The 11,177-nt window shown below is 43.2% G+C and overlaps 1 protein-coding gene across 6 annotated transcripts in view; it reads right to left on the bottom strand.

The window, feature by feature from the left end:
• The window catches only part of EIF4E2 (eukaryotic translation initiation factor 4E family member 2), a 31,629-nt gene extending 20,467 nt beyond the window's left edge, over positions 1-11,162 (bottom strand). The window contains exons 1-3 of one of the 6 annotated variants that reach the window (XM_015561872.1): positions 11,007-11,162; positions 5,172-5,266; positions 3,505-3,639 (exon numbers count right to left, since the gene is read on the bottom strand). In XM_015561872.1, the coding sequence (XP_015417358.1) occupies positions 3,505-3,639; positions 5,172-5,266; positions 11,007-11,046 (270 nt within the window). In that variant the 5' untranslated portion in view covers positions 11,047-11,162. Of the gene's footprint in view, positions 1-3,504; positions 3,640-5,171; positions 5,267-10,973 lie in introns of all 6 variants that reach the window. The other 5 variants (XM_006760429.2, XM_015561873.1, XM_006760427.2 and 2 more) reach the window with 5 other exon arrangements.
• Between the last annotated feature and the right edge of the window lie 15 nt (positions 11,163-11,177).

The raw sequence follows: 11,177 nt of genomic DNA, 5'->3' as shown, positions 1-11,177 counted from the left end.
TTGTGACATGTTTCTTTGTCTCCGCATTTTAGCCACTTCCCTGTGTTGATAGAGTAGCTTTGTGTGGTAGGTGTCCTATAGGGCCCAGAGGCTCAGCCTCCCCAATCACCTAAGGTAGACACTCTTGGTGCGCTCCTTTGTGGGCTGGGTGCACAGTCTTGTTGTAGTTAAGCCTTGATTGCTGTTGGTATCACTGGGAGAAATTGACCTCCAGGCTAATTGGCTGTGAGGAACCGTTGTGTCTATAGTGGAAGGACTGCTGTGCTGGAGACACCCTTATGGGGCAGGACTTGCTTCAGTGGGGCTTTAGTGCTCACTGAGTCTGCCTCTTGAGTGTGTCACTTATGGATGTGAGGAGTTGAAATCTGGTATCTGACCACTGGGCACACTGGCTCCTGGATCTCCAAGGAGGTGCAAAGAGGCCACCCAGCAGTAGCTACAGCGAGATCTGCAGATTTCTCCTCTTTGTTTGGGGTTTGAAAGTTTTGGAGCTCTCTGACCCAGCTGCAGTTTGTTAGGTTAGGCTGTGAAAGGACAGGACATTCATATGCAAAAGCCTCTGCGCAGAGCTTGGGTGGGTTGTAAATTGGGTGGAGCGGGGTCTCAGGGAATCACCAGGGTGGAGCAAACAGCGATGGCTGTCAGTCACACGTCTTAGTGACTCTGGGTCTCTGTGTCCCGTGCCCCACGAAGTAACAATGATCCCTGCGAGCACCTATGCGAGAAAGCCACCCTTGCTTTCTGACCCGATGCCAGACAGTCCAGTTTCTCCCCTTAGGAGTCTGGGTCCCCAGAGTCTCGCCGGAAACTGGAGCTCAGAGCAGTCGGGAGCTTGTATCTCCCTTCTAATTGAAAAAAACAGTGCACCCAGTTGCCAGCCTGTTTCGCATGCCTCCGTACCTCTGCTCTTGGCACCTCCGCACCTCCTACCCAGTCTCAATGCGCTTTTTTCTTTCCTTCTAGTTGTAGAACTTCCACTCGGCCAGCTTTCCTGTGGTTCTGGATGATAACCATTTTGTCTTTTAGTTGTAGTTTTGGTGTGGTTGTGGGAGGCAGCATGTACAGGTGTATACCTTATGCCGCCATCTAGGTTCTCTACAATCTACAGTCACAATCTTATATCTAAACCATGAGAAATGAAGTAGACAGCTCAAGAAATAGTATTAAACTTTAAAAGACATTTTTCCTTCTCTTTAGGCAATTTTGATTTCTGAAACTCTTCATTGAAACAAAAAAATAAAAGAAGTGTTCAGACTCAAAATATGAGGTGCAGAAAAGACCTCAGAACTACCTTACTTTACTCATTTTATAGTTGAGAAAATGGCTTCAGAACTTGCCCCAGCCCACAGAGTCAAGCATCAGATAAATGAGCCTTGCCACTCCCAAGTCCAATGTTCTTCCCATTTTAAAACACTGCCTTCTTAGTCACCTGATTTCAAGAACTTTTACTAGTTAAATACTAGGATTAAAGACAAATGGGAAATACTGCTTTGGATTTAATAAAAGATTTCACAATGCAATTATTTCTCTGTGAGGATTTAATATCGTGAGGCTTTTCTTAATGCCTTGAATTACATGACAGCAGACTTCAAACACTGTCACACATCCAGTGAGTACTAAAGAAGCATGAACCCTAGATGATGCTCATGACCAACTCTATTCAACTTAACATATATGCGAAAAGAGGAAATAAAACCCTCCTTTCACAAGCTGGATAACTCCACATATGCTTTCTTTAAGAGGGAAACAAAAGTGCCACATATATTTGTAAATACTACAAAATAACTGAACAGAATCCTGAATGAAAACTTACTCCCCAGTTCAGTGTCTTCTCTGATCCTCCAAATGCTCAACCAGATGTTCATAAATAAAGGCTGCTATTTTACCTGTAAGGTCATTCCATTCCCATATAGCAGGTAATAAAAACTTATGTGATAGATTCAGAAATGACAGGACTACAATTAGGACCCCTGCACAACATGGGTTTGATCTGCCCAGGTCATTTGAAAAAACAGTGTAAATGGACACTCCTTGTGCTTCCCAACAGCACTTCTGTCTCCCTGTATTAGAATTCCTAGCTATGTCTTATTTCCCTAATGGCAAAGGAATTAATTCATTTTAGAACCCTACTAATCCCTTAAATTCATTCAACAAACATTTCTTGAACCAAATATGCATCAGTATACAAGCTATTTTTAATATTTCAAAAGAGCCTAAATTTACCAGTGTTAAGGGAGCATATATCAATTCAGTATAGTAATGGGATGACCTAATTACCAGTTATATGTGTAGTATATCTGATCAATAATAAATGGATCAATAAATGTAGCTTGTCTAGTACGACACAAACATTTAAAAAACTGGAGCCTCATGTCATGCATTCTGGTATACTGGAAAGGTGAAAGAATATGGGCTTTGGAATGGGGCTTTTATAACCTGCCAAACCTGAGTTTCAACACTGGTTCCTCCACTTAGTCAAGTAAATTACAACTGACTTGACTTTAGATCAGATACTTAACCCAAGTTTCACTTTTCTCATTTGTAAAGTATGGATAACATCACTGACCTCAAAAGACTATCATAAGGATCAAAGGAAGTTACATAAAGTTGCTATTACTGTGTCTTTCCTCCTTATTACTTTACTGTAACATTTACTGCCTATTAAAGTTTCCTTTTCCAGTGTCTGCATTTTAAACAGGGCAGATACCCCAATAATTTCAAGAAAATAACAAACCCCGCATTTGACTCTGCCGAGAGATAGAATGTATAGGATATAGGAAGTACATAATCTGTGTTGAACAAGACAGCTTCTTAGGGAACACAAACCTAGCTACCTATGAGGGTGATAAGACAGTGCCTGGGCTCCCTGTTCTAACAACATCCACAAAAACATTAGACACTTCCTTTTCTTTCTGAATACAGGAAAAATATGCTATTTTATACATAATCACAAACAGATCTAAAACCCTAATGAAAGGTTCTTAAATACAAAGGAAACTTTTGAACTTTACTCTTGACTTAACCATCAAGCTTCTTGAGAATAGATACCATGTACTATAAAATTTTCACCCTGGCTGGCATGGCTCAGTTGGTTGGAGCATTCTCCCATGTACCAAAGGGTCTTGGGTTTGATTCCTGGTGAGGGTGTGTATGGGAGGCAGCCAATTGATGTTTCTCTCCCCCTCTCCCTTCCTCTCTAAAATAAATTTTAAAAAAATTATATCTCCACCCACCCCTGGACACTTTGCACACAGTAAGGACTCACTAAATATCTACTTAAATAAACCTGTATTTTTGTATTGTCCCTTTCTGATCAATTCCACAATTACACACTAATTACCTATGGATATCTAATGAGAAACCTAAGAATGAACAAATCTGACCTCAGAGACTCAGGTCAGCTGACTAAGGAAACCAGAATCCTAGAGGTTACCAGGAGGATAAATAAACATGATGATACAAATACAGGCATGAATTTACTACTGAGGCTCACTAAGTACTCACAGAAGCAAAGGTGCCAATCTGTTTGATATTCTGTTCATAGCTCTGTGAGCTGGTGGGTCGGCCGGGGGTTCTCCTGGAGTACCAGAAAGTGTAGTTGTACTGCAAGGGATGCTCTGCTGGTCCCGGGACAACAGCCTGTATATTAAAGATGTGTTAGTCCTGGCCATTTATCACATGCTCTGAGACTGAGAAAACATTTTATAGCATCACCCATTACTACCTCCCCAATTTAAAAAGGATGCATGCTTGCCCTAGCTGGTTTGGCTCAGTGGCTAGAGTGTCGGCCTGAGGACTGAAGGGTCACGGGTTTGATTCCCGGTCAGGGTACATGCCTAGGTTGTGGGCTTGGTCCCCAGTGGGGGGCGTGCAGAACTTGCCCCAGCCCACAGAGTCAAGAACCAGATAAATGAGCCTTGCCAGGAGGCAGCGAATCGAGGATTCTCTCTCATTGATGTTTCTCTCTCCCTCTCCATTCCTGTATGAACTCAATAAAAATATTTTTTTAAAAATTAAAAAAAAGATACATGCTCAATTACCTGAAATGTGCTCAAGATTCTGCTTACACAGTAAATTTCTATAGTAGTTAATGGATCCTAAATTCCTGTAACATTTTACCTATGTTCTTATAGCTTTTGTAACTTTCTACTTCATAAGTATTTATGTTTGTATATTATCTCTACATATTCCCAGGTCCAGCACCACTTCCTCTAGGACACTATCACTTATTGGCCAGTGACCTAGGACAAGTTGTTTAACCTGTTTGTGCCTCAGCTACTCAGCTGAAAAATGGGTAATCATCATCTCATATGGGTGTTGAGAGGATAAAATAATTTAATAGATGTAAAGTGCTTAGCACAGTGCTTGACACATAAGCAGTACTTAACAGCCCGGCCAGCGTGGCTCAGTGGTTGAGCGTCGACCTATGAACCAAGATCAGGGTTCGAGTCCCAGTCAGGGCACATGCCTGGGTTGCGGGCTTGATTCCCACTGTGTCAGGTGACTAAGGAAACCAGAAACCAGAATCCAGGAGGCAGCCGATCAATGATTCTCTCACTGATGTTTCCATCTCTCTTCCTCTCCCTTCCCTCTGTCTGAAATCAATAAAAACATATTTTAAAAAGTACTCAATAAATGTCAGCTACTATTATTATCACCACTATTAAATGTTAGCTCCTTGATCCATAGTTTCATTGACCTTTGTGTCCTCTTAGCACTGAAGTGCTTGTATTTGGAGGGTACTCAATATTGCAGAATAAAGCAATTAATGATTGCTTTTCAATAAAGAAGTTGATCCACCTATTTCTATTCTCTAAATTTTCTCTTTTCCAAGTCATTTTAGTTTAGACTATTACTGACTAAAGAGTCTAAAATTTCAAGGGATGTACAGGATTTTAAATACTCAGAAGCGGATTATGAAGCAAATAATGCCTTGTTAACAGCAAGGTTATTCTCCCCTACCCCAGGCTAGCAGAATACTGGAAAGCAAGGCGGCATCTCAAGGTCCTGTGGTAAGGGAACAGTTCTGAGCCACAAAATGAACTCCAATGATTCAATAATTTTTTCTTAAGAACAAAATCAGGTATTACAAAATAGTGTACAATTGTTAACCTGGTATCTTCCAGATAAACAGATTCCATGAGATAACCAAGTTTCTAGTCTCAACTCACCTTCCTCTTGCTGCTGCTCTGACTTTTGTCCCGTTCCATTTTTTCCTTCTCACCATCTTTCTGTGTGCTGTTTTCTTCATTCTGATCATGGTCACCACTGTCATCATCTTTCAATCTAAGTAGAAAGGCAAAACAATGTTATCCCATGACTAAACTGATTCTTGCTTACCCAACAAAGCCACTAGGTCAAATGAACTACCATGGAAAAAGCCCAAAGTCACTCAAAATACTAGCAATGAGATGAGAGAAGGGCAAGGAAATGTAGAATGTCAATTAGGAACATTAAACAAAAATGAAGTGCCCATTAGCTAATGTGTGAATTCCAGAAAGCATCATCTTCCAGTTTCATAACAGGCTGCACAAAGAAGCAAGAGGTAAACAGTTTAAGGAACTGTTTTCTTGACCAAAAATAAAGAGTTAATAATCAGAAGAGTTTCTGGATAAAGTAACTGCTTTGGCATTTCGAATGACGTTTTAAAATTTACCTATCCTGTCTAAGCCCGTTTTGCTTCGTGTTTGGAGGACTGGACCTTGGACTGAAGGGCCAAGGGTTCAATACCTTGTGTTGAAGGCTCGATTCCTTGGCCTCCTGGGAGATGCGTGCGGGAGGCAACCAATCGATGTGTCTCTCCCCCTCTCTCTTAAAAAATCAATGGAAAAAATATCCTTAGGTGAGGATTAACAAAACAAAAACAAACAAAAAACTTACCTACCTATTCTTGTTCTGACCATCTCTCCTATCCTTCCCAACTGCTACTGCTTTAGTCCAGGCCCTCTTCTTATCATCTCAATTATTACAATAAATTCCTAAATGGTTTCCCAACACAAATTATCTCCTCCCTCTAGCCATCCTCCACATAGCCATCAGCCATCTTTCTAAATGCAAACAGTCCATTTAATTTCCATGCTTAAAACACTCAACTGTCCCTTGCCCTTTGCTGCCCACCCTGAAGGATAAAGTACAATGAAATGCAAGACCCTTTAAAATCTGACTCCTGCCTGCCAGCACCGCCCCCCAAAGCATCTATATTCCCACATTTGTGCTCTTTGCAAGTACTCCCCCTCAGCCTAAAGTGGCATTCCTCCCAAATCTGTTTTTCCTACTAGATGGAGGGATCCCTTAGAACAGTGTCTGATTAATCTTTGAATATCCAGCACCAAGGGAAGGAAGATGCTGAATAAATGATAAATGAAAAAAAAATATGACTGAAAGAAGAAATAAATGACTTCATGCCTATAAGTATGATTAAATATATTTTAGGAGCTACCGTTTTAAGAGCAGTGAAACTACCCTAATGCTTTCAGGTCCAGCTAATGTTCACTGGATTCAGACAAAAAAATAAACAGAAAGTGAGTTCACAAAGATAATTAGAATGCTGTTTAGTCTGGAGCTGGACCACTTACTTATCATGGATCTTCTCTGAATTCACCTTTCTGTCCCTAATGACTATCTAGTCAGATGGAATTAGGTAACTCTGATGAAAGGTACTAGAAATGCTCAAATTATAACTCAGATATTACCCTACACAGACACAAAAACCTTTTGTAAAGCACCCCTTTTATTTCTGCCCATGAATCTTCACTGCCTAGCACATAAAAAGCATTCATTACATATTAGAATTCATGAGCTAGCCATGTGTTGGGGTCCCTGCTTTGCCCAGTTCACAGTCCTAGTTGTAGAATATACTCAGGTGGCCATGCACTGTACCATAAAGGGCCCCATCCCCATCCTGGACAAGACATGACTATGAAGGGCACCTGACCAAAGGGCAGTCTAGCCTGACCAATTACCCATGCCTCAGGGCCTTGCTCAAAATTATGAGCAGATTCCTTTCTTAGCTTTTCATACAAAAGATAAACGATCACAGAGTCAGAGCTGGGGCAGGCATATAGGTCCCACACAAGAAAAGCCACAAAAAAATAAAGACAATGAGCAAAGGCAGAGAAAGCCAGTTAGTAAAAGGGAATGGAGCAGAGGAGCTGAGAGAGTAGAGATTGGCTTTGATTGTAATGCTATCATTCCACTGGCTTCGTTTGGCCTTCCTGGACTTCTGGGAAACCATTATCTGTGCTATGATACCCTTCCCCTTATGAAATTTGAGTTGGTTTGGTTTCCTTTCCGAAAGGAGCCTGTATAGCACACAAGTCCCACAACATTTACCGAGTACCTACTGTTGGTATCAGACACTAAAGAGTTTCTGTCCCCAAGGACCTGACTGAGGACACACACACATACTCAGGTCTCAGCATGGTACAAAGGACCCTCCTCTACCTGTGTGCCAATATCATCTCCTGCCTGGTCCCAACAAACTCCCTTCACTGTAGTAGTGATCAACTTATTTGCAGTTCCCTGACCTCACCCGTTATGCTCATTATGTGGTCTCTTCTTGGAGAACCCTCTTCCCCTACCTACACTGTCCCTTGGGACTACGAGTGAGGACCACTTTCTCTTGGAAATCTTTCCTAATCTCTCCTGAGGCTGAGCCTAGGCACCCCTCTTCTGGACTTCCCCTAATAACTGTTTGTACTTGTCCCAGCTATATTGTCATGGCCAGTTTTTTGTCTCCTGATTAAGAACATGGGTTTTTCTATTGCTTAGGCCCAAGACAGTTCCTAACTCTTTTCCTTAGGGCAGACTCCAGGAACTCAAACCATTTCCCTCCCTTCTCAGTTTCCAAACCTCCACGCTATCCTCTGGATTCCCTATCCTCTGGGTTCCAGTGCCTTAAGTCTTGGTTGAAGAGGGACACAGTCACCCAGCATCTCTCATTTTGCTATTCCAAGCAAAGCATGTAAGTTCCTTTCTTTGTAGCGGTTTTGCTGCTAATCACTACTAGAAAACAGAAAAATAACAACAAAATAATTATGTCGAGATAAAACAACACTACTGAGATACCTGAACCATACTTTCTGACTCCCTTCTAAGACAGTCATTGGAAACCCTATTGGACCTTCATCCTGTGTAGTTATCTCTTGAGGGTGGAGCTAACCTACACTTAAGGCAAGTTATTTGCATCCTATCTTCTAGAGGTTACTCTTCCTAGTGTGAAGCTAGATTTGAGCCAAAATATAATCCAAACAGAAAAATCAGTGCTCCCTAGACTCAGGTGGGCAATTAGTATGTCTGAAGCTGTCCAGACCGAGTTGCATCTAAATAGCTCACCAAGCTCTTGCTCAGACATGTCCTCATACTTTCTGACTAGACAGATTCCTCGTGGGTAAGGACTTGGTCTAATTAATTTTTATATGTATAGCATCAGAAAAGAAACATGATTAGTGAATGGATTTCTAAAATCAAAACAATACAAGTCAGAATACGATGAATGCCAAATAAGTAGTTTCAGACAATAGTTAAGAATGGGCCAAAAGCTAACAAAGACTGAGGGACAAAATCAAGTTTGGCATCTAGATCTGAAAACCAAGTTATCACAGTTGGGACTGCAGTACCATGAAAGCATCTTAGGGTTTTGCATATGAATTGGATCAATGGCAATGGTAGCTAATGACTTGATAGATGTGTGTGTGTGTGGGGGGGGGGGAGATTATAGTCTTCGATTACATTCCTAGAAGTGGAGCCCACACAGTAAAGGAGGCTCCAATTCTTCACTGATCTGAGCCCATCAGATTAGACTACAGTACTCAGCTCCAGGCACTGGATTTTTAGGATTCTGGCAAATTGAACCAAGTCCTTAGGAACCGATGGTGAAGAGCGCAGAAGCCGAGTATGTAATTTTTGTAAAAAACAAAAACAAAAACAACTAAAGCAAAACTAGGGGTAGGAGTGCTGTTTTCAATCGCTAATTTCAAATGAAAGAAAGCTTTGGTTTTTTCCTTTGTAGCTAGAAGACAGATGTTAAAATATTCTGGGTCAGTGTAAGGAATAGTTAATAATTAGAACAAATTAAAAATAACCCAGGTTAATTTTTGTCAAGAGGTACTTGAACCAAGGTTAAAGAAATCTGGGTTTGAAAGCCATCATATGGCTCTTCCTGTTGTTGTGTGCAAGTTACTTAACCTCAAAGCACCTCATTTCCTTTATCTGTAGAAGGAGGTAACAAGATCCCCTTTGCAGGGCTGTTAGGAGTAGAAATATTATATGAAAAGTATCTAGCAAGCTGCTCTGAGAAGCCATTATTAACGTTCTTTAATTAACTTACTGCAGACCTCCAATGGGTAGGACCATGCCAATGATCCTTAAAGTATCTAAGGATAAACTTTTGATTTGTTCAATTCAGTGGAGGAAGGGGTACAGGATTGGCAGACAGCTCCACTGAGGCAGGTCTTAGATCTGGCAGTAGGTGTGGCAGGGTTTATGATAGAGAAGGGGTTAGTATAGGGATGGATTCAGGTAAGCAGCTGGCTGCAGAAGTGCTCTGCCAAAGACTACTAGAAGAGTCCTCTCCTGCCTGGCCACGGTGACTCAGTGGTTGAGCATCGACCTATGAACCAGACTCCTCGTCAGGGTATCTGCCCAGGTTGCAGGCTTGATCCCTGATCATGCAGGAGGCAGTCAACCAGTGATTCTCTCTTGTCATTGATGTTTCTCTCTCTCTTCCTCTCTGAAATCAATAAAAATCCTATATAATATCCTATATAATAAAAGGCTAATATGCAAATCAACCAGTGGAACAACCACTATGGTGTGCACTGACCACCAGGGGGCAAATCCTCAACACAGGAGCTGCCCCCTGGTGGTCAGTGCACTCCCACAGGGGGATCACAGCTCAGCCAGAAGCCAGGCTCTGCTGGACTTCTGCGGAGCCATTCCCGCCTCTGTGCACTCGGACATTTCCCCCACGCCCCCCACCCCCCCCACTAGGGCTCCGGGACTGGAGAGGGCCTGGGCTGAGGGACCCTTCTTCCATCCCCCCCACCACACACACATGAATTTTGTGCATGGGGCCGCTAGTATTTTATAAAATGAGTCCTCTCCCCACAACCAAGAAATGTTTTTGAGGAGCTGTCTGGAGTGCTGGAATCCATGACCTCTGAATATGCACATCAGCACTCACTGTACTGGGGGGGAAAACAACTCCCCATCAGCAGCGGCAGGTCACAATATAAACTAATAGTAATTTCACTTTGCATTTATACATCACCATGTAGCAATTTATAAAACACCCTTAAGCAAAGCTGAATCTGATTTGACCCTTCTAATACCCCTGTGCGGCAGCAGGGGACTGAAGTGGCTTGGGCAACCCTGACTCGGAGACTGGGAAACTTTCCTGCTGTCAAAGTAACTGGTAACTGGTGGGTCTGGGCCTGGAAATCTAGGTCTTCAGGAGAGCATCGGATTCACTAGACTACTTAAAGGAGAGCTAAGAACATAATCTCCCTAAAGGTACAATCGCTGCGGGGAAATATGGAAAATTACTTTGCATTTCCTTTCTGCATCTCCAGTTTGTGGCTGGAACTAGGAATCCGATGGGGTACAAACAGAAGTCCGGAAGGGGCCGGGGCAAATACACCCGCTGGGCAAGAAACCGAGAGTGTGGGGAGGGGAAAGGAGGGGGAGGAGAAAGGAAGCAGGAAGGAGTCCCAGGAAGGCTACGAGAACTCCGTTTAACTGAGCAGCCACGGTGCCGAGTGCAGCAGCCACGTTACCTCAGCGCATCTGCACAACTCGAGGCACGGGCTGTGACCTTCCCACTGTGCAGAGGAGAAGCCGACTCGGGAGAGGCGACCTGCCCAGGCCAGAGGAGGAAAGCTGGATTCGGAAATTCAGAGCGACCGGCTGAGGAAGCACCCCTACCCCTCCACGCCGCTGGCAACCCGCACCCGCCAGGGCGCGGCGCCCGAAATGTGTGCTGTTTTCTTCATTCTGATCATGGTCACCACTGTCATCATCTTTCAATGCGTCGAACTTGTTGTTCATCCTCTCGCTGTCTCCACTGCCTCACGGAGTGACTTCCGCTCCTCCCGGTCCCTCCGCCTAGGGCCCGGCCACTTCCGGTTGCGCGGGGAGCCGCGGAACGTAGGCTCGCGGGCCCGGTGGGGGGCGGATAT

This window comes from Myotis davidii, unplaced genomic scaffold, assembly GCF_000327345.1.
Source record: "Myotis davidii unplaced genomic scaffold, ASM32734v1 scaffold370, whole genome shotgun sequence".
Classification (NCBI taxonomy): domain Eukaryota; kingdom Metazoa; phylum Chordata; class Mammalia; order Chiroptera; family Vespertilionidae; genus Myotis; species Myotis davidii.
This window is presented reverse-complemented; position numbering and strand designations above follow the sequence as displayed.